Source organism: Lissotriton helveticus, chromosome 3_2 (assembly GCF_964261635.1).
Source record: "Lissotriton helveticus chromosome 3_2, aLisHel1.1, whole genome shotgun sequence".
Lineage (NCBI taxonomy): Eukaryota > Metazoa > Chordata > Amphibia > Caudata > Salamandridae > Lissotriton > Lissotriton helveticus.
The window spans coordinates 241,777,969-241,805,398 of NC_136062.1; the positions used below are offsets into that span (position 1 = coordinate 241,777,969).

Below are 27,430 nucleotides of genomic sequence, written 5' to 3' on the forward strand. Positions count from 1 at the left end.
CCTGGTAGGGCCATAACAATCGATGTGGTCCAATTTATAGTGAAGCCCAAATAACTGCAAAATAGCTCGAAGAGTTGGAGTACCTGAGCTATGGAGAACATCATCGGCATGAGGGGAAATGATTTCGTCCCAACCTCCCGGTGCCTGAATGCCCCAGATCATTGGGTCCCTCCTAATCCAATGTGCCAGCGCCTCGAGTGCCACTGCAAATAATAACGGTGACAAAGGACAGCCCTGCCGGGTTCCCTTACCAAGCGAGAACCGGCGCTAAAGCACCCCATTGACCCTCACCTGTGCCAGCGGTTTTTGGTAGAGGAGTTTCGCCCAGTTGCAGAAATTAGGGCCAAAGCCTATTTTGGCAAAAACTGCAAACAAATAGGCCCATTCTATACTATCGAAAGCCATTGTGGCGTCCAGTGCTTGTAATGCCGATTGAGAAGACGAAGAGGAGGCAGTCATATGTAGGACCCCATAGAGTCACCGTAAGTGGTGGCAAGTACTCCAATGAAACATGAAGCCCAATTGGTCTATATGAATAATAGTCTTGAGGGCCACTGTTAGCCTATTTGCCAATGCTTTTGCTAATATCTTAGCTTCGAAGTTCAGCAGGGAGATTGGCCTGTATGAAATACATGTCTCGGATGGTTTTCCTGCTTTGTGCAATGCCACTACAGTGGACATACGTTAGTCTGACGGTAGTATGCCCCGATCACCAGCCTCCTCAAACATGTCCAGCAATGGACAAGTGATTTTAGAGGCCATGCCCTTAAATATCTCAACAGGGAGGCCATTAGGACCCACTGCCTTCCCGGATCTCCAGGATTCCAACGCCTCGGCTAACTCTTCCACAGTCAGGTCAGCCTCAAGAGTGTAATGCATTTCATCTGTGAGCATCGGGAATGAAAAGTAAGCTAAGAATTCCACACAGTCCTGTCCTGATCTCTGACTCGCGGGGGCATATAAGGTTTCATAGTTGGATGCAAATGCCTCTGCGATTTCGGCATTCATTGTGTGAAGAATGTCTCCCCCCATCCCTGATTTCTGCGACCCATGATCTTTCCCTGTCCCGTTTGGCAAGCCAAGCTAAGAGCTTTGAGGCTTTATCGCCCACATCGTAGATTCTACGCGCGTAGCTCATGTTGTCGCAGAGCTAGTCTGTGCTGGAGAATTGAGCTTCCACCCTCTATCACCTCCTGTTCTATTACCATTATTTCTTGCTCTATGGCACGAATTTGGGAGGCATCTTCTTTCTTCTTTCCCACGACTAGTGCCAGCCTGCCCGCCCTCTCAGCCCTGTCTTAAATGCGTCCCAAAGTACCACACATGAATCCACAGTCCCTACATTTTTACTCCCTCCCTCATCTTTTCCTTCATCTTAGGGTCATGAAAGGGCCAGATGTTAATCCTGGAAAAAACTGTTTTGTTGCCCTCCGGTCACATGTAAGTGACACATAGGGGGGAGTAGTCCGAGATACCCCAAGCCCATGTGGTCTTGTTGAGTGACCCAGTAGTGTATTCTGGAGAATGATCCATGGCCGGCCGAATAGTATGTGAATTGTTTTGATTGTGGGTTATGGACCCTCCATATGTCCACCAATCCCAGTGCTGTGAGGAAATCTGGGAAAACCCTTCCCCCCCCGGGTGCGCCCCTGCGGTGCTCTGCCTATCCTACTCCTGATCTATTATTGCATTGGCATCCATCCCCAACAGGAGTGCCTCCGTAGAGAGCCCCATCAAAAGGGCACCTAATTTCTGGAGTACGACTAAGTGTGACCTGAGTGGTACGTACGCGGAACCAAAGGTTAGTGATCTACCCTCCCAGCTGTCCACATCGGCCACCCCGCAACCTGCATCATCACGCACAACCTTGTAAACTGTTAGGGTCATGGAGCTGCGCACTAGAATGCCCAGCCCCCTAGCACCTACGGAGTAACCCGGGTAGGCAGCCAGCCTATCACCGAAACAATCACCGAAACAATCCAAAGCTCTATATTAGCTACCTTTCAAGTGTGTCTCCTGAAGCAGCACCACGTCTGGGGAGTGGCGTTTAATGTGCTGAAGGACCAGTGTACGATTGATCTTGTTACCAAGACCGTTTACGTTCCATGACCATATGCAGATTTTGGCTGCTCCCTTTACCATATCAGACATGCTGAAGTGTGTCTTGTAGCCTTGTCGCTATCCTCATAAACCCTTGTTTACGTATATGCTCTATGTTAAATAGTGTAATCATGAGCAACCAATACGCTGTACAATATATACCCCTGAAAGCCCCCCTCCCTGCATCCCTGCTAGGTGAGTTACAAACCCGACCACCCCAACATGCAGAGTGCCTGTTGCCCAATTAAGAACTTCCATACGATAAAACCATGTTGGGGAAAGGGTGGGGATGGGGGGGCAGCGAGTACTGACTGCCTTAAAGCTGACGGAGTTCAGTCGGGATATAATAGTGTCCCCAGTTCTGTGTGGAAGCACCTGATGGGGTCGGTATGAAGATAAAGTATATGTCACAGCCAGCTCTTCCAACACTTCATGAGGGCGCAGGTGCCAAATTGCTCAGAGCATTGCCCTTCCCCTATCCCAACACCACCCCACAGTCTCATGGCTCGCTGATATGGATTTATCATGAATGTCCCCTGGAGCCGAATGTCACTTATCTGTATCACAGTGGTTAGCACTGCCCAACTAGAAGGACAGGCCTAGGTCATTCATCTGGTGGTCATTGGGGACAGGCGATCGTTATGGGATCTTTTCACGACCAGCAGTTTTCCCTATAGCCAATCTTACGCAGTTTTGGGAGATGTGAAGAAGTGCGATTTCCCTCCGCCAGTACTCTGAGCTTTGCCGGGAATAACATCATTTTTGGCAGAATCCAAGCCGCAACGAACCGGGACACTGACCTGCTGGACGCCTCTCTGCTCCTGGGGCCCTGACGCTGTGGTCTGGCCGCTGCCGCGTTCCTACACCTCGCGGCTGGTGGCGGCTGGAGACTACAGCTCCCAGAGGGCTAAGCGACCACTTCCGGCCACTTCCTGCCGCTGCGCGCCCGGAGGCGCTATTAAAACAGGACGCTCCCTCGGTGGAGCGGGGGGTGATTTTTGGCAGAATCCAAGCCGCAACGAACCGGGACACTGACCTGCTGGACGCCTCTCTGCTCCTGGGGCCCTGACGCTGTGGTCTCGCCGCTGCCGCGTTCCTACACCTCGCGGCTGGTGGCGGCTGGAGACTACAGCTCCCAGAGGGCTAAGCGACCACTTCCGGCCACTTCCTGCTGCTGCGCGCCCGGAGGCGCTATTAAAACAGGACGCTCCCTCGGTGGAGCGGGGGGTGATTTTTGGCAGAATCCAAGCCGCAACGAACCGGGACACTGACCTGCTGGACGCCTCTCTGCTCCTGGGGCCCTGACGCTGTGGTCTCGCCGCTGCCGCGTTCCTACACCTCGCGGCTGGTGGCGGCTGGAGACTACAGCTCCCAGAGGGCTAAGCGACCACTTCCGGCCACTTCCTGCCGCTGCGCGCCCGGAGGCGCTATTAAAACAGGACGCTCCCTCGGTGGAGCTGGGGGGTGATTTTTGGCAGAATCCAAGCCGCAACGAACCGGGACACTGACCTGCTGGACGCCTCTCTGCTCCTGGGGCCCTGACGCTGTGGTCTCGCCGCTGCCGCATTCCTACACCTCGCGGCTGGTGGCGGCTGGAGACTACAGCTCCCAGAGGGCTAAGCGACCACTTCCGGCCACTTCCTGCCGCTGCGCGCCCGGAGGCGCTATTAATACAGGACGCTCCCTCGGTGGAGCGGGGGGTGATTTTTGGCAGAATCCAAGCCGCAACGAACCGGGACACTGACCTGCTGGACGCCTCTCTGCTCCTGGGGCCCTGACGCTGTGGTCTCGCCGCTGCCGCGTTCCTACACCTCGCGGCGGCTGGAGACTACAGCTCCCAGAGGGCTAAGCGACCACTTCCAGCCACTTCCTGCCGCTGTGCACCCGGAGGCGCTATTAAAACAGGACGCTCCCTCGGTGGAGCGGGGGGTGATTTTTGGCAGAATCCAAGCCGCAACGAACCGGGACACTGACCTGCTGGACGCCTCTCTGCTCCTGGGGCCCTGACGCTGTGGTCTCGCCGCTGCCGCGTTCCTACACCTCGCGGCTGGTGGCGGCTGGAGACTACAGCTCCCAGAGGGCTAAGCGACCACTTCCGGCCACTTCCTGCCGCTGCGCGCCCGGAGGCGCTATTAAAACAGGACGCTCCCTCGGTGGAGCGGGGGGTGATTTTTGGCAGAATCCAAGCCGCAACGAACCGGGACACTGACCTGCTGGACGCCTCTCTGCTCCTGGGGCCCTGACGCTGTGGTCTCGCCGCTGCCGCGTTCCTACACCTCGCGGCTGGTGGCGGCTGGAGACTACAGCTCCCAGAGGGCTAAGCGACCACTTCCGGCCACTTCCTGCCGCTGCGCGCCCGGAGGCGCTATTAAAACAGGACGCTCCCTCGGTGGAGCGGGGGGTGATTTTTGGCAGAATCCAAGCCGCAACGAACCGGGACACTGACCTGCTGGACGCCTCTCTGCTCCTGGGGCCCTGAGGCTGTGGTCTCGCCGCTGCCGCGTTCCTACACCTCGCGGCTGGAGACTACAGCTCCCAGAGGGCTAAGCGACCACTTCCGTCCACTTCCTGCCGCTGCGCGCCCGGAGGCGCTATTAAAACAGGACGCTCCCTCGGTGGAGCGGGGGGTGATTTTTGGCAGAATCCAAGCCGCAACGAACCGGGACACTGACCTGCTGGACGCCTCTCTGCTCCTGGGGCCCTGACGCTGTGGTCTCACCGCTGCCACGTTCCTACACCTCGCGGCTGGTGGCGGCTGGAGACTACAGCTCCCAGAGGGCTAAGCGACCACTTCCGGCCACTTCCTGCCGCTGCGCGCCCGGAGGCGCTATTAAAACAGGACGCTCCCTCTGCGTCGCGGGACGCGCGCGGGCGTCGCCGGGCTGAGCCCGGGCAGAGGGCGGGCCGTCTGTGGCCGTCCGGGGACGACCAGGGACGGGACGGGCCATCCCCCTTATTTCTACTTGTTAGTACTTCCAAGTGGTAAACAGTGAACTTAACTTTGTTTTATATTCATTGCTGACTGTCTCCTGAACTACCACCCAATATGTCTATTCAATCCACTTTACCTGATAACTATCTACTGAAAGTAGTTAACAGAATAAATACTGACAGGAGGAAATCCCTAGGGAAAAGTACCTCGGAAATTCCCCCTTTGGTTGTGCCTCTGGATCCTAATAATGTTGATATTAATACACCCAGTGATCATGTTACAGTAATTGAGACGGACAATATTAGTATCGTTGTAGATCCGACTGAGGCTACCGATAATGCGACTGTAGCGGAAGATGATCTGGGTGATACCTATGAGGGTACCCCTCAACAGTCTATGAGGGCCACAAGATTAATGAGAGCATGCAGGAAAACTGTTCCTAAAAGGGGAAATCATCACACAGGTAGAAAATACAAAAATGACATAATTCACAAGGATAACTCAGAGGATATAGGGGCACTAATTAAAGAAAGCTGTGTTTCCATTGATTCCGACCAATTAGATCTGTTGGTGAGCACTTTTGATAATAAACTTAAAATGATTGTAGAGCCCTTGCTTGCTAAAATCGAGGGTTTGTGCGGGGAAGTCTTGAAATTAAGGGACGCGGTTGACCAGCACTCTGTCACTTTGGATAAAACCATGTTAATAATTAAAGATATAACACCTCCAATCTTAGTATCAACACAGGAAAGGGCTCAACCACTAAACATAAATAGTCCCCCTGTTATTGTTACTGCTGGGAAACAACTATCTAAAGAGCGACCTGTATCGATATGCCCTGTAGCTCAGGATAAGGGTCGACTTTCGCAGCAGCAGAGAGCAGGGTCAACCAGTGTAGGACAGGTTATCTCTAATCAGGATGTAAGACCAACACTATCTTCAAATGGGGAGAAGACTGGTCTAGTACCAGCTGTGACAGCTTCAGTAGCTGCCACAGGGGGGACTAATAGGGGTCCTGTAAGAACAAGCAAGCGCCCCGTAGACCTCCCACCTGAATGTGTACCCTATGTTGTAGTTTTAACTAATGTCCCACCTATAACACAGGCCCCTAAGTCGGCGGACTCACTAAAAAATAAAGCTATCTCTTGGCTAAATCGACACTGTGGTTATCCAGTTGGCTACTCTGATCAGATTATCTCCATCAGAAGAGTCAACTGGATTGGTAACACCAGAAAAACCTGTGGGGGTGACTGCGTGATTATTAACTTTAAACACCCGCAACACGTTGCGACGGTCCTCCTTAGAGCGGCCTCAATCACGCAGTCAGAGACAGATGTCGATGCAAGGCCACTGGGATATTTCTACAACCATTTAAATAGGCTGCACTCAGTAAATAGTTGGGAGGGGCTAGCGAACAATAATAATTATCAATCTATTGCAAACAGACCAGGGCCACACACCTTTTGTTTCGGTTCTCAGGATGGTTCTCTTATTACGCCGATGCATATGTTGAATTCGGTCCCTGGTGGGAATAGATTTATAACACATGCCCCTAATCTCCCATCAGTATGCGATAGTATTTTTTCACCTGTTAACGGGATGTGTTACCAAGTTTCAACCCAGAATAGGTTTCAGTCATTGAGTCTCCTGGATCAAAATGACTGACATAAGAGTAACTCAGTCCAGGTGAGAGATGATACTGGAGAGCTAATTATGTCCGTAACAGAAATGATTAATAACGTGAATGTGGATGGTTTGTCTATAGGGGGAGAAGAGGAGCATTTAGAGCTTAACATAGAGCATTTTAATGTAGATGACAACATGTCCGTATCTATTTATGGAACGCCCAGTGTCAGCCATGAAAGGGTCAAGGTAACTTGCTATATTGCTAGCTGGAATATTGCAGGTCTGATGGCCAAAGAGGAAATGTTGGGATGGAAAGATTTTATTGGCTTATTCGACATCATTTGTCTACAGGAAACATGGTGTAAAGAATTTAAGGGGAGTGATGGCTTTGTGTCCTATGAGCTTCCCGCCTTGGCTTCGCCTCACGGCAGATCAAAAGGAGGTCTGCTTGTTTTGATTTCAGTGAAGTTACCTGTTTTAGTAAAAAAGTATGTAAAAGTGGGGGCTTATTCCCAAATCCTCTGGCTTGCACAAGAAGCAGGTAGAAATATATTGTTGATTAATTTCTGCAATAATATATTTGATGGTACTAGGCACACAGTTATAAATGATTTACATAAAGCAGTGTGTAATCTTGTAGAGAATTTTAACGGTGTTTATGAATTTATTTTCGTGGGGGATTTTAATGTATCTGTTTGCCCCTTATCATCCCTGAATCTATGTGGTGTCTATAATCACTCAGGGGATGCAGAAGTTCATTTTCCTCATCATTTGTATGGTGAAACCCTGAATAACTTTTTGATAGATTATGACATGGAAATCATGGAAAATGTAAAGAATGATCTGGGAGAAAGTATCCCAACTTTCAAAGGGAGGGGGGCTAATACGGTAATTGATTTTATATGCATGTCTACCAACCTAATCCCCATGTGCTCTGAGGTCAAGGTGGTTGACGTGATGCTGTTTAATCACTGAAGTTAAGATCTGGAAACCTACCACCACTCCCGACACGGGTACAATCGTTAATATTGAACCATACAGAACAAATAGTGTCAGGTTGAGGTGGAAGGGAGAAAAAGCCGATGAAACATCTGATTCTATCATTAATAGTTGCTTGATGGAAATCTCGGCAATTCTCGAACAGGATGGAACAGTGGTTGCCAGTATTGATCACTTTGATAGAATTAATTCAATCATTAGCAAGAAGTTTACCAAAGAGGTGGGACACACGATTAGACAAAATAGGGGGGGGTTTGACCATGCTTGTTCCAATGCCCGGAGAGACCTTAAAGAAGCTTTAGCAGCCAAACCAAGAGACAAGTGTCTAGTGATCCAACTTAGGCAGGATTTTAAACTGGTCCTTAAACGCAGAAAGGTTGAGCTACAGCAGGAAGCGTGGGACAATTTAAGTCAAGCAGCAGAACTAAGGAATTGTAATTTGTTCTGGTCCACGGTTAACAGCCCATTCCTCAAGGATGAGAAGGCTCCAGAGCTCACATCTAATGTGAGCATAGAGTCATGGATCCAACATTTTTCCACCATATTTGACTCTGGCAACAGTTTAGCCTCCTATGGAAAAGGATGGCCTACAGCTGCCCTAAACATCACAGTAGAGGAAGTTATGATTAGTATAAGAGCTAGCAAGGGAGGGAAGGCCCAAGGACCCGATGGGGTACCTATAGATGTCTATAAGACCGCCCTGGAGATCTGGGGCCCCCTATTGGTTAAGATCTTTAATGCAGCTGTTAGCTCTAAAATACCTTCTACCTGGGTCGAATCAATAATCATCCCTATTTATAAGAAGGGAGACCGGGGCGAAGCAAAAAATTATCGACCAATATCCCTACTGGACTCATCTGTTAAAATTATGAGTCGGGTCCTATTAGCCAGATTAGAGGAATGGGCAGAGACGAATGAGATTTTAACTAATAGTGAGTTTGGGTTCAGGAAAGGACGTGGCACAATTGAGCAGTGCTTAAATTTAGAACTTTTGGTCGGGAAATACACCCAGGCCAAAAAAGGGTCACTATACTTATGCTTTGCTGACCTAAGCAGTGCTTTTGATATGGTAGACCACGCCTTATTGTGGGCTACATTGATTGACATGGGAGCACCCGACTGTATAGTTTATTTTCTGGCTCGCCTGTATGAAAAACTTAGTACTAGTGTCCGATATGGGCCTAATGGGGAATGTACAAGCAAGTTTAGGATCGGGAGGGGAATCAGGCAGGGGTGTGTTTTAGCACCCCTACTTTTTACTCTCTTCATTAATGAGGTGGATTCTGTCCTGCAGACAGTTACGGCAGACGTTCCTAGAGTTAACAACCTTAACATCCCTGTGTTACTTTATGCGGACGACGCTGTGCTGCTGTCCAGGACTCCCCTGGGTCTCCAACGTTTGATGGACAGGTTTGTTCAGTTCATCAAAAACAGGAAACTGGTGATCAATAGGTCAAAAACCTATGTGATGGAGTGTGGTCCAGGTCGAGCTAAATCGAAAGTTAACTCTCATTATTTTATTGAAGGCGAACAGGTTTTAAAAGTAGACAACTTCTGTTATTTGGGGATTAATTTCTCAAAAAATGGTAGCTGGGATATTGAACACAAAGCAGTTAAAACTAAGATGATTAGAAGTGCCAATGGGGTTTTTGTATTCGCCAAGAAGCTGGGTAATAGACGCATAGCTGATATGCTAAAAAAATTTCAATCAAAATGTCTATCTGTGGCCCTTTATGGGGCAGGAGTTTGGGGTGTGACATCTGCCGGGTGCCTACAGGTAGAGGAGAATAACTTCTTGAAAAGGCTCCTGTGTTTACCCAAATCTACCTCCAACATCTTGGTTCATAAGGAAACGGGGACCCATTTTTTGAATGATCTAATCATGTTAAGACCCTTATTATTGTGGCGATCTGTTTGGTTGAATGAAGGCACCTAACTGAACAGAGCTATCATCGAGGATTGCCTCTCCTTGGACCAGCACCTGAAGATCCCCTGGATTAAATATATCATTGATAATTTTCAAAAGGTTTTTGGATACAATGTGATCAATGATCGGTATTGTGCATCTGATAACTCCAAATCAAATTTGAAAATTATGTTTTTGAATTTTTGTATAGAGAGGCGTGCTTTGGAAGAATCAAAACTACCTACCTGTAATTTGTACAATAGCTTGAATGAGTTTATTGGACTCCATCCTTATCTGATACAGGTGACCAGAGTCTCACACCAGTTTGTACTTACTAGAATGAGGATGGGAATAGTACATCATCTGGTTGCGTGTCCTAATGTAAAAATACGCCCTACTGGACCCTGTGCTTGTGATTACAAGACAGAACAGAGTACTATGCACTTTCTTTTTTCTTGCCAATTGTATAGCGAATTACGGAAAATCTACCTAAAGCCAATCCTGAAAAGATTTGGAGTAAGAACAATTACAGAATCTATGAAATTGCTTTTTAATATGCATCATCCGGACATTTGCTTTTTTACGGCTACTTTCCTACTCAAGGCTATTGGTGTTAGGAAAAGTATGTGTTTTTAACTCTCTTTTTAATTATTTATTCCATCCCGCACTGGATAATTAATGTATTATGTGTTCTTTTCTTTCTTTTTAATCAATTAAATGTTTGCTTTTGTAACTGTATGTGCTTTTATGGACATGTTTTTTATGTTCCGAATAAAGCTTTATGAAATGAAACATCATATATTTTAGGTTTCGTTCCCTGAGGGTCCTTTTTACAGCATCGAAGGCCCTCCGTTGGCGCTGTACTTGTAGCGTGAAGTCCGGGAAAAAAAAGATTGTGGCATTTTCAAAGTGAATGTCTCCTTTCGATCGGGCAGCTTGGAGGATGGCATCCCTGTCCCTATAATTGAGGATCTGGGCCACTATCGGACGTGGGGGTGCTCCTAGGCACGGGCCCAGCTCGCAATGTGCTTTCTCTACTGAGAAGAATTTCAAGAGATTTGTTGGTTTGAGGGTGTGAATGATCATATGTTCCAGAAAAAGGTTGACGGACGGCCCCTCGGCCCCCTCCGGCACCCCCACAACTCGAATATTGTTGCATTAGGCTCTGCCATCCTGGTCCTCCAGCCGGGCCACGGTATCTTTGTGTTGTTTTGAAAGGCTTGTGACCTGGTCTTCGAGGCGTTTATTATTGGCTTGCAGGTTCCCAATGTTCGTTTCCACTGTCGCTGTTTTCTCACCCAGTTTCCGTAGGTTGGCCTGCAGTATGTACACCTCTTCCGTGACAGAGTCTAGTTTCGGTTCCAGGGTATTTCTGAGACCTTTTATCGCACTCATAATGTCTTTCAGGGATGGATCCGGCCCCTGTTCTTCTCTGTCTGGTGGCGGATAGGCCCCCCTCAGCTCCACCGTCATGACCTAGCATGACAGTGTATTTGTCAATTTGGTTCGATTGTCCTGGGCCCTTATTCTGCCCCATTAGGTTGTGTCCCACCAGTGGGCTTATGATCTCCTGGGAGGCCTGAGGTAAGTGCAAGTTCAGATATGTGCGTTGTAGCCCTCAGTCCTGGCCAGACTCACACCTGGGCTGTTCCCCTCTGCCAAGGGTCCCTCACTGTGAAAATTAGAGGGAGGTGGGTGATAACGGAAATGTACAGACTGTTTGTTTATCACGACCCTAACTCCGGTGCGCCCACTTAGTGGGGTATATTCTTATTGCTTGGCAGCGCACCCAAGCCAGGGCAACACAGACCCTCAGCAGGAGCCCCCTCAATGGCCTCAGGGTCCGCCCCAGCCGCTGCCGGTCGCTTCTTCCTTGTCTATTTTATTTTCCCTGTGCTCTGGGTTACACTTCAGTGGGTGTAATGGCGGGTGACTTCAGTGTCCGTAGGTGTGCTTTGGGGCATTCAAGGGCCTAAGCAGTATTTAATGCCGGTATGGGAGAGATCTTGTAGGTGGTGCTGTATAACGGAGTCACGCTAGCAGACACGTATTGAGGGCTGTCAGGACTGCGCGGTTATTCCAGGCACCAAACTGCAGTCCCGTTGGTCGCCCCTCGCACTCTCCCAGACGGTTGTGGCTATTGGACTGCAAATCCCGTCCCCGCGCTGCAGACCGACACCCACACTCGCTCGATCCGTCGCGCCTCTCGGGGGTCCCATCTCGTGTGCCTGCCCCGGATCGTCCTCTGCCTTCAGCTCTCCTCAGCACTCGGGCGGTGCCATCTCGCAGAGCGGCCACGGCTCGTCTCGTCTCCTCACTCCAATCGTGCATCAGCCTGTGTCAGATGCGTTGTTTGCCTACCACACCACAACGTCGCCGCTAGCTCGACCCCTCAGCACTTTATTTTCATGGGATTATGGCGGATTTTAATGGGGAAACTACATATGGCTAGCAGAGCACACTCCGTGTGCATTGAAATTTTGAGCCCAAAGAATGGCAGTTAGCAAATGAATTAAGTTCTTCCACAGCAATTAAGGCAAACAACAGTGTGTTGATTATTATGTGTCATTGAGAAAGCAGATGGCAATTATTGTAATTTTGGGGCACCACATGGAAGATTTCATACAAGAGCAGATTATCACACCCTACAACAATGCCAATACACAAAAGAATTAGTCGGCGAAAGGTAATGCTTATCTTAAAGGCATTATACTTACTACTGCATGGAAAGCAACGTTGATGGGATATATGTTTGAATAGTGGCCAAAGAAGACAAAGAAAGAGCATTGAGAAAAGGGATATTTAAAAAAAGAGAAACAAACAATAAGAAAGGATAGCAGAGTAGTATGGTTCTTGTTCCAACTTTAAACATCTTGACCAGGGAAAGAATTGCAAAAAATGCAGCAGGCAAAAACATTTACCCAGAAGGAGAGAAGAGGAGTCAAAACGTAGTTCATTAAGTAGAGTGAAAAGTTGGGAGAGGATATAACCCTTACCCGATGTTGATCCAAAAAAGTATATCAGAGGATCTCAGGACATTTTAGGCTATTGCAACCTGCAATTAGTTTTGAAGACTAGGGTATGTACAGGTAACCAGAATGGGAAAGCTAGAAAAATATACCCATCAAGTAAGATCCTAATGGTGAAGGGACAGTTTTTATGGCGATTGATAATTGAGTACTGGCTAGAAAATTCTCCAGAAGTGTTTAATCATGCAATAGGTCAGTTAAACAGCTCTGTGCATCACACCAAGTTAAAGGAAGTTGTAAAACAAAAAGTTCACAAGAAGTGGAATATTTCTACATGATGCCACAATGAAATTGTAAATGTAAGTAGAAGTTGATGCAAGAAGTTGTGAATGAGACACAGTTTCAGCTCGGATGTTCCCTTTGATTGTTGCCTGCAATGCCACTGGTACAGTCTTACTGCAATGACTTGCAGAATTGTAATTTAATTATTTTGGTCAATAGGTACCCATTCCTAATTGAAGAAAATTATGGAGTCAGTAAAAGGACCATCATTTTAATACCAACGACTAACAAAGTCCTGCATAGTAGTTCTCATGATTATTACGTTATGGATATTTTCAAATTTGAAATAATGAATGCAATTTGGCATCTGCAGCGCAGACATTTTAAGTCTAATGGTATTATTTAGTGTTGCAAAATGTTTTAAATTAATAGACGTTGGTAGACCATCAGAAGTAATGGTTTGTAACAGTTAAATATTTGAGACAGGAGATTAGAAAAGATGACGACCCAAAGAAAATTTGGTATAGTTAATTAAAATTGTGGCAATTCGTCAATCAAAGAAAGTGTTAAGGTAACTTTTGGGGATAGTAGAGTTATCTTTAAAGAATGTGACTGACTTAGCACGGAAAACAATTAAAGAGGAAGATAAGTAGAAAATTACCTCATGACTGGATCAGTAATGGAAGAACTGCTGATTAATGGCGGTTCTCCTGTTCCACAAACCCAAAATGTTTGAGTCACAACGACCATATAGCAATTTGTAAAGCCAAGAGAATGGTAGTGTCGATCAAGTATGAAGATTTAGTCTCAATAATTATTTTACTCTTTTTTTAAGCAGTATTCTTTTTTTCCAAGCAGTCTGAAAACTTGGCAGCTAAGCATTACGTTAACAATAAAACTTTAATGTACTGTCATACTTAGGCTAAATCAGTACAATCTGCTAGCGATTGCTCTATTAGAAATAAACATTAACATCACTTATTTCCAATGAGACTGGAAGAGAACCCTTTCATTCTGATTTCATATTAAAAAAAACATATGTATCATACAGTAAGGTGGATATAGAAGACAATGGAGCACTCACCCTCATCCCCGCATGCCAGTTTCTTGATTATGCATGGGATCTCTGAGTAGCCGAAGCCCGTCAGTCGCTCTACTTGTTGCATGGTGATTGGGTGTTCCCACATGGCGGTGTTCATGGCGGGACAGAAGAGAAGCGGCTTCTTCATATCCCACGCGCGAACCACACATGTCTGAGGAGGGAAGGAATAGGTCTTAGACTGCCTGCACCGTCCTTACACACCTCTGGCTTCTACAGAGGACCTGTTAGCATACCAAGTAATGACACCATTGATATGTGAGACACTGAAGAAAAAACACCAGCTAATGGTCTTTTGAGGCCTGGTTGGCAAAGGCGTGCTAATGGTAATGAACATTAATTTCATTTGTACTTGTTACACTCTGAGGATTTATCCAGGCGAGGCCTAGTTTAAGAGAAACACAATGGTCTGCGAGACAACACATGCTGGTATAATCAAGGATTAGGTTGAGCACAGTGCCTCGTCAAAGGACATGTACACTGGAGTTGATTGCATAAGTGTGGGCTAGTATATCATCAAAAATCCCATAGATTCCCTGGAAAAAATAACATTATGTTCTCGAGGTTTGGATCTTTCATAGTTTCACGTGCTTCACTCCTTCCTTGCTATTAAGCTGGGAGTCCAATGGTGATAAAACAATAATATATTAGCAGTACAGTTAAAGTTTCATTAGGACTTTAAGAAAATTGGTGTTTAGTAACGTAGGCACATCATTAGCTAAGTCCTGATGTCCAGCCAATTTGGTGAGAGCATACTAAACTCGACCCTACCAAGGATTTTCTAGAGCACATAAGGTGAAATATAATGACTTTCAGAGCTCGGCTTACAAACCTTTTTATCCTCACTTCAGACTGATTTTTGTCAATTTCCACAGGTTTCCCAAGTCTCTTAGAAAGTATCTCTTCAAAAGGTTTCTGTTCCTGAAGTCTAGTTAAGTGGATCTCTAAATTTTAACTCGGTGTGACAGAATCTAAGAAAGATGTATGCACACATTGTGCTACCTTTGGCGAAAAGAAATCGTACACTGATTATCCTCCTTTGGATTGTATGTACAGTCTCTCCTGGAGTAAAAAACCTCAGACTGCAAAATCTGTTGCATTTGTGTTACAATGGCCACCAATGACTCAGAGGGGTGCTTTCTCGTATCTGCAGATTAAGAAAGTGAAAGAAAACCAGCATCCGGGAATGAGATTTCTCCAGAGATAAAGAAGACCTTCACAAAGCATCTGGAAAGAGGCGAGGATGGCAATATTTGGTAAACAACTGTTCTCTACATCAGGAGACCACCTAAATAGGTCACTATAAGTGATAACAGACAGACAGAGGAGCTTCATGCTTCAAAAAGGAAATTGGAATTACCCTTGACAACACCGTCAACAACAGTCTCGGCAACTATTATTTCTATAGATGACTCTAACTAGTCATCTCTGATCATCAGTTTACAGCAAAGCCATTGCCAGCACCTGCACTGCAGACAACATGACCAACGTCACCAACTTCAGCCATATATCTTCGTTCCATGAGGATCTTGATCACAATATCGTAAATCATGTTGCTTGGAATAACTTCATCAGTACCATCTAGTTTAAAGTCCAAAACTGGCCCTCTTACAGTTTTACTGCCTTGGATATTGTCTCCAAATATGAGCTCCTTGTCTGTCTAAGAGACTCTTTGATATCACATGGGAATCTCAGCTACTACTAGTTCAACTCAACTTCAGATAAAGTACAAGGACGATGATGAGGACAAAGAATAATATGGTCAGGGTAGAGATCATGAGGATCAACACAAAATGTATTATGGCAGAGGAAGAAGAGTCATGGTGGGGTCCGGTAATCCCCAATAAGGCCATTTCTACAATGAAAAAATACAGTAGGACTATCAAAGCAATACCTATTGTATTTTTATGAGGTAGAAAAGAATTAAGATGTCTAGTCAAAAATATAGGGATTGGATACCTGTCTGACTGGTCATTCATGAACAATACAGCTCCCTCAATCCCACCTCCCATTGTATAGATCCCCTTGATAGCGAGGGAAGAAATATGGACAGCCTTGTAAAAAGGGGTACCACAGCTAATGGTGAGTTCCATTAAAGTAGAAAAAAGCTGTTGCTAATGCAGGACGCTACAGTAGGTATATATGGGCGAGCATTGCCCCCTACTTGGCTTTGCAACCTGAGGACAAGATTCAGGATGTGATGGACATCCTACAAGGATGGGAGAAGCCATCATCAGTTAGGGTTGATAGGGTAATGGCTGTGTCTTCTACTGGTTTTTCAATTGTTCATAAAGAATTCCTAAGCAACTACTTGGTCATAAACATAGCAGACTATCAACCTACAATGATAGCACTGGACTCAATGTACCACTGTTAATTTATGAAAAGCTAATTTTATGAATACAAAACTATAGTTAAAATAACTACAAAATTCATGAATTCATGGGGTACGAATATCAATCAACAGTAAACATAAATGAAGTAGCATGACAATGAAACACAATATCTGACACAAAGTATTGGGGGACTATGTCACAATAAACATGATGAGGCCATGGATCTCTTAATACTAATAGGGGGGAAAAATGTGTTTCATCGTCCTGTTACTTCATTTAATGAAACAGGGGGGAGAGGGGAGAGAAAAGAAAGACTGGAGCTCCAGTAACCCAGGAGTCCGACTGGGGTGGTTATAATTTGAGGGACCGCAATAACATTAAAAAGTGCAACTGCCCCAACCCCTGGCTCGTTCACACGCAACACCACGGAAATAGTTTTTTATGTTGGTTTCAGAGCACACGGGCCCGGGGGCCCAGACCAAGGGTAGGATAGACGAATGTCGGCCGCCACCCTTTTCCATAGAGCAACGACGTGCTCTGCTTCCCCCATCAGCTGTAGCCTCGCATACCACGGGTCTCCTACCCCGGTATAAGTCTACTAGGGTACCTTCCACTGCGTCTGGTTATCAGATTTAATCACTAGAACCAGACTTACAACAGTGCACCACTCACTTTTACATTTTCATGGTCCTGATGAAGTGCCATCTGACCCGTTAGGGGCAAAATAGGCACGAAACCTGTTTACCCACCACACCACGACAGCCCTGTAGGAACATTATATCCATTTAGGGCTCCGACAATTTTTAATTAAGCCTGAGCTACCACAGTAATAAAAACATATAAGAATAGGACAGCTCTAGACTTATTTTAACCCACCTTCCTGTGCACTATCCTGCCCTCACACCCGAATGCACCCTACGGCTTCTTCAAAAGATCTCCGCCAAAGAGCCCCGTTTACGGGAGCCAGTCGGGCATTGCATCGCCGGCCCGAGGAGGAGCTTGGCCCAATGATGAAGCATGACATCCTTCGGAGTGGGCGAGGGCATCACGAAGAGAGACCTCCCTTTCCCCGTCCCTCTCACTAGGAACTGCACACCTCTTTGATACACAGTTCTATTTGGAACTTGTGTGCAGGACCTGTATAAATACAGCTCCTGGTCCCCCCTTGTTTTTGATACATTTCTAAAAAAATATATCATGCCTTCTACGGATACTTCTGCAGAACAGGACTATGGTCAGAGCACTTATAGACAGCGCAGTAGAAGTACAAGTGCATCAGACTCTCCAGGAGTTTCTGGTGGAGAGTCCAACTGATGATTTCATACAGATTGAGACCCCAAATTTGGTGTATAATTTAGATACGCAAATTGAGAGGTATAGAACGTGCATAATAAAGTACCAGTTACCTACTTTTGGTAGCACTCTTTCCTGTTGAAACATTATTTAGCCACAGATTCATCACCTGAATAATACCCAGGCCTCAGACTGGATCCAAAAACTGTTCTGCAGTTCTTCTGCGGACCGGTAGGCTGTGCTGCATAGTACTGAACCACCTCCACTCTGCTCTGGAAATTATGCCGAGAGCCTATATAGGCGCCACTTCTGCAGGCTGCTGTCAGCTGCTTTCAAGACTGTTCTCGTCCCTAGACATAGAGCTCCAGTAGCGAACTGGTAGACCAGTGTGTAGATTCTTAGACTTGGGATCTTTATGGATAGAGACCAATCATAGAAAAAGGAGGATGGGAATCTGTGGTTAGACAGAGTCTCTATCAGAAAGAGCATTACCAGTGGAAAGTAACTTGTTCTTCCGATAGAGACTTCTAGAAGCAGGTTCCTCACCATTGAATAGATACCAAAGCTGTACCTAACTGGAAGTGGAGCTGTACCTAACTGGAAGTGGGCTGTGAATGGACTCAGACTAGAAAGGAGGGGTAGATGCTCCACTCTCCATGCCCAATCCAAGGCTACTAGGATTACTTGGGCCCAATGTGTCCTGATCTTCTTGAGAACTTTGGGCAGGAATGGAATCAGTGGAAAGGTATACAGCAGTCCCGAGATCTACCCTAGGCAGAACGCTTCATCTAACAAGAGAAGCCTTGGAATCTCCAGTGTTCAGAGGGGGTGATATTGAACGCTCCCAGAGGTGACAGATAGATTGAGCCAAGATCTCACACATTTGCGGAAGAGACCTTGCGGTATCTTCGGGTGTAACAGCCATTTGTGATCTGCTAGGTGTTGATGGCTGATCTTGACCTTCCTGACATTCAAAGATCCTACTAGGTGGTTCACCACCAGGGAAATTCCAGCTAGTTTCAGAGGTGCAAGATCTCCTGGCATAGGGCACATGACCCCACCGTCCCTGTTCATTGAAGTACCTCATTACAGTGGTGTTGTCTGTGACCACCTAGACAAACCTTCCTTTGATGGACTGAAGGAAGACTTTCGACGCCAAACGGATGGACCTAGATCCAGAAGGTTGTTGTGGAGCCGGGACTCTGCCGGAGACCATAGGTCTCTGATCTCCACCTTTCTAATAGATTGACACCTCAGCCCCGCAGAGATGCATTGATTTACCACTGTCAGCTCTGGTGGGGAAGGGGTCTGTGGATGACCGAATCACAGTTCAATAACCACCAATGCAGATCTTTTACAGTCTCCTCTGAAATATCAACATAGTCAGAGAGGTCCACTTCATGTTGAACCTATTGAATCCTCAGATCTCATTGAGGACCTGCATAAGCCATGTGGCTTGTTCAACCAGCAGGATGCAGGTGGCCATCATCAGTCGTAGCAGCCTCAAAGTCGACATCACTGAAATCCAGGACTTAAGCTGAAAGATCGGGATCATAGATTAAATATCTTGAATTTTCTTTCTAGGGGGAACGGCACCTTAATTCAACTGTGAACAGAATGGCTCAGATGAAGGAGAGTTTCTGATATGGAGTCAGGATTTATACTGAACACCAAAGAGGACAGGAGGTTTGCCATGGTCTATAGAGATGACTGATGACCATCGGGGGCTAGTCCGCCTTCAACAGCCAGTCATCGTATTAGAGAAAGACTTACACTCCTGACCTCCGAAGATGTGTTGCCTCCACTGCTGTCACTTTCGCAAACATCTGAAGTGTACAGGGGAGACTAAAAGAGAACACAACAAATTGAAAATGCTCCGTTCTCACAACAAATTGCAGGTAATGCTGGTGGGCCAGCAGGACGAGTATATGGAAATAGGCGACCCAAAGGTTCAATGCAGCCATCTAAGGTCTAGGACATACAAGATTTTGGCCAATGTGAGCATTTTGATCTTTTCTCTTCAGGAAAAGGCCTTGAGAGGGCGTGGTTCCAAAATAGGCCAGATGCCTCCGTCATTATTGCAAAAACAACAGTTGATGGACAGAATGCAGAACAATGTCATACATTCACCCCAGTACAGAGATATGGGCCTAAATCCATAGTTTCTTTGCTCACCATGCCATTCCAGTTTGAATCCAGCCATATGCAAATTAGTCTTGACCCTGTGCCCCATGGGAACAGTCCAGCCCGAACTGCCAAGCCAGGTCCTCCCTGGACTGGAAACAAGCATTCTAGGACCGGTTTTGGGCTTTCAGCCCTCATCAGCCAAGATAGTTTAATTCCAGTGGCATGGAGAGCACGGGACTCACGTCTGAGCATACCCGTCCCACTCGGGGTGACAAATGCAAAAGCAACAGTTGATGGACAGAATGCAGAACAATGTCATACATTCACCCCATGACTAGAGATCGGGGGCCTAAATCCATCTTTTTTTGCTCACCATGCCATTCCAGTTTGAACCCAGCCATATCCAAATCAGTCTTGACCCTGTGCCCTATGGTAACAGTCCAGCCCGAACTGCCAAGCCAGGTCCTCCCTGGACTGGAAACAAGCATCCTAGGACCGGTTTCGGGCTTTCAGCCCTCATCAGCCAGGATAGCTTGATTCCAGTGGCATGGAGAGCACGGGACTCACGTCTGAGCATACCCGTCCCACTCGGGGTGACAAATGCAAAAAAACTGTTGATGGACAGAATGCAAAACAATGTCCATCATCTCCTTTTGTATCGCTCCGTCATTATTGAGCACCAGAAAGTAGCGGGTGTAATAACCATGTCCTACGTATGAAGAAAGTACCCTCTCGATAGTCCAATTAGCTGAAAGGGCTTAGACTTCCTGCCACAAAATCCTCCGTCAGTTATTGGGGAGATGGTGGAATGTGTGGTGGTGCAAATAGGAAGGGGAGGGTATAGCTCTTCCAAACAATTTGCAGGGCCCACCTGTCTGATATTCGAATCTGCCAACACAGCAAGAATCGTTGGATCCTGCCTCTCATTGGATGGCAGTGCTCCACATAGGGCACACTAGAAGGTTTTTGCAGGTGGGACTGCAGAGAGGGTAATGAACTGAGCAGTCCGTTGACTTTGGCCACAAGAGCTGTTAGAACCATTATCAGAGGGCCATGGGACATGCAGGGGCTACTGGGCCCAGCTGCTAGGATTGAGGCTTTTTACATCTGATGTCCAGGAGTCCAACCTAATATGGATCCTGGCAACTGGGCCAAGCACCCCTTCATCACATGACTCTCAGTGGTAGATGTGAATGAGCAGCCTAAGGTTCCCTTGGGTACAGGTATGGATACAAATTAGTGAATATGACTCAATGAGCGCAGAGCAGTAGTAATAAATCAATGTCCAGTCAAATACTTATCTTTATAATAAAAAGAAGTATTTAATTTCTAACTCCTCTTATGCAAAGGAAGGTTACAACATTTATAGACAACAACACATTTGCCCTTGAGGTCAGGGCTCTAGTGTTTCAATTGCAAATCCCTCTCCCACCTGCTCCTTACAATGTAATCGCGGTTATTCCCCATTCACTGGTGGTGACATCCATGGAATGATCACTAGCAGGCCTTAACGTAAGAGTACAATCTGACTTTTAGCAAATAGCTGACAGTGTCTTGGCACCGCATGACTCTTAGCAGCAAGTCCCCTGGGGCCTGGTAGGCCTGAACTCAATCGTACCCGCTCCAGCAGTGAGTTAGCGTGTAGCATGTTGGAAGGTGCCCGGACCCGGTCAATAAATTGACTGCACGTGGGAGGAGCGGCTGCACTTGGCGGGTGCAGGCTCTCCTGTGAGGCTATGGGGTCGGTTACTGCAGCGAACAGAGGTGTTTCCGCACTCCTCAAGCAAGGTAAATTTCCCAAGGGGGAGGGTTAATCCTGATGCTCCTGATCTCAATCTCAGTGATGAGGTGATATGTCCACAGCGTCTTCACAAGGTCCACGGAGTCAGTTGCAGACCCTCGGGTCACCACAGATCCTAGTTCTCTAACTACAGCCCAATCTGCAAGGCACAACTGATTCCAGGAGCCCTTCCTGGCATACGTGGTTGCCACTCTACTGCCACCCAAGGTGCCGCTCTAACTGCAAAGGAATCTGCACCATGGCAGCCCCTCTTGGGTGAGATCTATGCTGCTTCTCCTCCCAGGTGCACACTATTTTGTAACATTGTATCCTTCAACGTTGAACAAACCAAAAACTAAAACATAGGATTTTTCGTCCTACTCAGCTATGGCGGATATTTTATCCTTTTACCCACTCCAGACGTGTATTGGAGTATTTTATGGGAAAAAGGGGTCTCTAAGAAAAGCACAACTGAGTTACTTTAGTATCTAGCATTAAATTAGTGCCTTACCAAACGTTGGGCACCATGTAGTGTAGTTCCTATATTCCCAATAGGCTCTGTGCATTGGAATAATATATACTATAGATTTGACGTAGGACTGAGGTCTACTAGGTCTCTATTGAATATACTAAACTTAATTGTGAGTGCCAGCTAGCTCAGAGGTCACTAGAAACTTTCTCGAATTCACAAGAAGGGATTAGTTACTGACAACCGCATAAACATGACAACTTTGTTTCCCAAGAATAAGAACATATCTCTCAGAGTCACTGAAACAATAGATAAGTATTTCACTCAGTCAATCGTGCATGCTTCGAGAGTTGCAGAGAAATAGAGAGACGGGCATTTTCAATCAAATGCTTATTGAATAGTCTTCTTTCTCATGCAAGAGGAGTGAACTGCTACAATCGTTATGCAGACTGCAAAGTATAATGCGTACAGCGAGAATAGTATTATAAAATAATACTGCAAGAGCATTTTATGGTTTCTAAGCCATATAAAAATACATACATAAATACACAGGCTAAAATACTCAACTGGTGCTTCTAAAATGCGCCTACCCCAATGTACCTAACCTAAGTCTAGTACGCAGGAAGAAGTAAGTATTGTGTAGCATAGGTTTAGTTTTCTTTGCCAAGAATCTACCAAAGGTTTCTCTAGGTTCTAATCAGCTTCATACCTTGGTCTGAATGAAGGAGGTCTGGTATCTCAGACTCGATTTCACAACACCCCGCAAGGGGAGCCGGAAACACTGGATCTGGATTCTCGGCAGGAGAAAGTCAGCGTCTTGATCAGTGCGTGAGCTGGAGAGTCGGCTTCCTTCTGCACTTGCTGTAGCGAGCTGCGCCGGGCAAGTAGATAGTCGAACTGCTCCGAACCACCGTAGCTTGCCATAGCAAGTGAAGGTATATTTATACCTTGAAGGTGTTTAGGAAAGTCAGGCATATGAACGTCAGGAATGAACCCCTAGGGAATAGTTGTTCATTGTAATGTAACTGAGTTCTTGGAGAAATCAATATTCAAGCCTGGGTAAGTTCCCTAACTGATTAAGCCGTTTTTTTAAGAAATCATAGTGACGTTTGGTACGGGTGGAAGTAGCCATGCCTGTATTTGGGTAGCATGGGCTATGCCTAAATAGGGTTTGATTTCTATGCCTATATAAGGGCAATGTGAATTGTACCTATATAAGGGCATGAATCGGGAAAATTCACTCGGAGCCTAAAACGCCACACAACAGTGGCAAAGTGAGCAAAGGACACATGTCTGGGCATACCCTGCCAACTTAGGGCGAACAAAGCAAACACAAGGAGATGAAGGATGGAACGCTGAAACTCTTCAGACACTCAACCCTAGTCACAGATCTCTGTTGAATCCATCATTGTTCTTTAGCTCACTTCGCCACCCCAGTTCAGACACAGCTATATGCAAATCAGTCTTGACCCTGTGCCTCATGGGACCAGTCCAGCCCAACTGCCAAGCCATGTCTTTCCAAGCGGATCCGGGATCTCCCCTTCTTTTCTATCCTCCTCTGAGGAAGAAGGACCTTCTGTGGAAGGTGCCGCTATTGGCGGGCGAGGTGTGATCCTAGGTGTTGCCGGTGGTGGTAAAGTCAGTGTTTGTGGAGGTTCCGACTGAGGAGGTGGTGGTTCTGGTTGGTCACCCTGAGGAGGAAACCTCTGTTTGTAATCTGCCAGCATGGTAAGAAAGGTCCTGGATGAGACAAGGTGTCAGGTGTGACAAGTTTCTGGAACGAGGCTCAGGAAGGAAGCCTTTAGGTTGGTAATGATGAGGGGTTATATATGGATGATAATATTGCTCCATCCTTGTAATCATCTTCCTCCTGACACTTGACATGTAACTCAGACGAGCTATGAGCTAAACCATATACTCATCGTCCTCAGAGTCTTCTAAAACCAGCAAACGCGAAGGAGGCAAGGGTGGCATTGAGTGGTTACCTCCGGCCATATAAAAATTTAGTTAACTATGTCGTCGATAGTGGCGTCGACGGCGCTGTAGTCATCAATGCTGGAAATTCCTTCGTCGACGGTATCGTTGTCGATGGATCAACCGTCAATGGGGTCTTCATCAATGGGGACTTCGACGACGAGTTCCTCATTAATGGAATTGCGGTCATCGGCACTGTCATCGTCGATGTTGCCGCATCAGCAGTATGCTCACCGTCGAGGGGATCTTTACCTGGGAGATCTCTAAGATGGGATAGGACTGGTGATAGCTACAAGTGTTGTTCCTGCCATAGACAGTGCTGACGGTGGTACTCTTAGTTTTCGACGAGCGTGGTGTCATCTACGATGATATCATCGATGACAGTTTCTTGTAAGTTCTGTACCTCATGTGGAAGAGGCTTGAGGACGGTCTTTTTCCTTACTTGAAGGTGTAGTAGGTAAGGATAATGCAGGCTGTGAGGAGACTTTATGAGTTTTCCCCATTTTTGAGCTTTTACTCTCATTGGAGGGTTTGAGATGGTTCTTGCCCTCTCCAAAGGTATCCTCTTCAGATCTGGCCTTTTGTGAGGCCTAGAAGATTCATCGCTCTGTTCATCTGATGACGTTTTCTGTTGTTTATTCGCCTGGTGCCATAGAAGTAACCATTTTTCTCTATCCCCTAGAGTTTTAGAGGAGAAATTGCGACAAATATTGTGCTGTCTTACCTCATGGTTGGGATGAAGGCAGTATGTGCAGTCTTTGTGTGGAGCATCCACATGAACACTTTTCCTGACACAGGTCTTACATGGGCAGAAAAGGCCTTTCGTATTAGAGATGCTGGTAAAGCTGGAGATTTCGGGATAAAATCCAAATGAGTTTGAAGAAAAAAGTAGAACGCAGGGAGACTCACTTCACACACGACGTGCAGTGAAAATCAGAGGGAAACTGCTTCTGCTAGGAGTGTTCTAGAGGGTGCTGACAGATGATTGGCTGTACTTAAGATTTGGTCCCTTTTTTCAAAAGGACATAGATATCATATTATACTCATGGCCTTTGGCCATTGTAGCCTATGGTATTTGTTAATTACTGCTTGATTATATTACCGTGGAACACCCATCTCGATGACGGGGAATGATTCAGGTATGTGAATCTATGAAAGATACCCCGATACTGGATAATGGGGAGTTTTATGGTGCGCCGTGCCCCACCGAGTCTGGAAGTTGGTAGCTGGCCCTGATGTTTTGGCATTTCACTTTAATCTTGGGAGATAATTCTAGAGTAGAGTGCACTGAACATGCAATCGCTATTTGGAAAAACGTTATGACTGAGTGAGAGACAGGGCTGAAAGATTACACTAAGCTGTGGGTTTAGATGGAAGTCCGTCTGGAGGGACAGACAAACGCACTGGGCCTGTGTCTTGCCTGGTCTTTTAGGGAACAAATTAAACACTGCAAATCCAGAGATCAGGCAGTCTTTCAGGACAGCTGAACTAGGATGACAGCTGCAAGCCGACCGTTATCAATATGATTAGGTGCAGACACTATATTTCACCAGGCTCAACAAAGAAATGAAGGACATTCTTGGGAGTATAGGACGAATTCTAGCACAACTGCAAAGGGGCATTGACGTGGTGTGAGTCAGAAGGGAAGTAATCACACTCTTGATCTTTACATTGAAGCAGCAGGAAGTGGACATTGGCGCACCACTACTGGACACTGATACACAGAGGACTGGCCTGTGAGCACAGTAGAAAAGAGCACCATTAACTATCTGATAATTTTCCAAAATGTAGTCATAATCGAGAATGGGTGTCCATTGTAGGTCCAGGAAGCTGGATCCAGGTTAGATTTTCAAGGTGACCACATGAGATAAATTCACATATGATTATTCTAAATGGAACTCACTTACATGGTCAATTACATGGTCATTGTTTATACTAAATATCCGGCATGGGTCTGGCCCTCTTGGATCTAGGTATGACACCATTTTAATAGATTAGGAATAAGTGACTGGTTAACAAGAGGAGATTTTTATATATGAGAGCACTTCGTTAGAACAGGTGATGAACACTTGTGCTGTGAGGCGCCTCCACATCTTTAGAGTACTTAGTGTTTTAATATTTAAGTCTTGATCTGTCTAACATTTTTTGGGTGGATACAGTATCTGCCTATAGATTCCTCATTTTTTGAATAAATCCATTGCGCAGCATTCCACAGAACCTTTTCTCGTCAGCTCTCCCACGTCGATGAAGACATCACAATGGAACTTTTCCTCACGCGACTTCCCATGACGTCACTGGAGCCATAAGAAGACCTCGTCAGCATGCTGACATCAGTTCCACCCATTTTTTCCATGCCTCAGGTAACAAGCATTTGCAATGCAATTGGTCTCGCATAAGGAAAGTTTGAGGTATTGGTATTGTAAATGACAATTTTTTTATTTATGTGTTGGTTTTGAAAATAGCGAAATTAATAGCTTTGTCATTTACAATGCCAATAGTTTTAACTTTCGCAAACGTGACACCATTAGCATTTGTAATAAAATATGTGTTGTATTTACATGACTTAGATGCATTAATATTACAAATAACAATGGCTTTTATGTTTTTTAATAATTAATACTTAAATAAACGTCATGTAATTTATAATGGCAATAGCTTAAACTTTTGTAAATAACTTTTGGGAAGATTATGTTCAGTGTATTTTATTGTGATGAAAATCCAAGAACAGAAGTGAAATATTAACATCTTTTTGTGACATTTGTAATAAAGCTTGAAACATTGAGAGAACATATTAGAACCAGTTGTTGTTGAATGGTTGCACAGAATGATGCTATGGCCTTCAGTGGTGCTGAGTGATGTTGTGGCCTTCAGTGGTGCTGAGTGATGCTGTTGCATTCAGTGATGCTGTGGCATTCAGTGGTGCTGAGTGATGCTGTGGCATTCAGTGGTGCTGTGGCGTTGAGGGATGATGTGCGCGGAGTGGTGCTGTAGCGTTGAGGTGTGCTGAGTGATTCTGTGGCTCTGAGTGATGCTGTGGCGTTGAGTGGTGCAGTGGCGTTCAGTGGTGCTGTGGCGTTGAGTGGTGCTGTGGCGTTGAGTGGTGCTGTGGCGCTGAGTGATGCTGTGGGGCTGAGTGGTGCTGTGGTGCGGAGTGGTGCTGTGGCGCGGAGTGGTGCTGTGGCGCGGAGTGGTGCTGTGGCGCGGAGTGGTGCTGTGGCGTCGAGTGGTGCTGTGGCGTCGGGTGGTGCTGTCGCGTCGAGTGGTGCTGTGGCGTCGAGTGGTGCTGTCGCGTCGAGTGGTGCTGTGGCATCGAGTGGTGCTGTGGCGTTGAGTGGTGCTGTGGCGTTGAGTGGTGCTGTGGCGCGGAGTGGTGCTGTGGCGCGGAGTGGTGCTGTGGCGTTGAGTGGTGTTGAGTGATGCTGTGGCATTGAGTAATGCTGTGGCATTGAGTAATGCTGTGGTATTGAGTAATGCGGTGGCGCTGAGTAATGCTGAGGCGCTGAGTAATGCTGAGGCGCTGAGTAATGCTGTAGCGTTG

General features: G+C 46.3%; 1 protein-coding gene across 6 annotated transcripts in view; it reads right to left on the bottom strand.

Annotated features, from left to right (window-relative positions):
* PPCDC (phosphopantothenoylcysteine decarboxylase) overlaps positions 1-27,430 on the bottom strand; it is a 1,035,307-nt gene that overhangs the window by 459,733 nt on the left and 548,144 nt on the right. For all 6 annotated transcript variants that reach the window (XM_078685116.1, XM_078685115.1, XM_078685117.1 and 3 more), the window contains one exon: positions 13,899-14,067. In XM_078685116.1, coding sequence (XP_078541242.1) covers positions 13,899-14,067 — 169 coding nt within the window. The remainder of the gene's footprint in view (positions 1-13,898; positions 14,068-27,430) is intronic.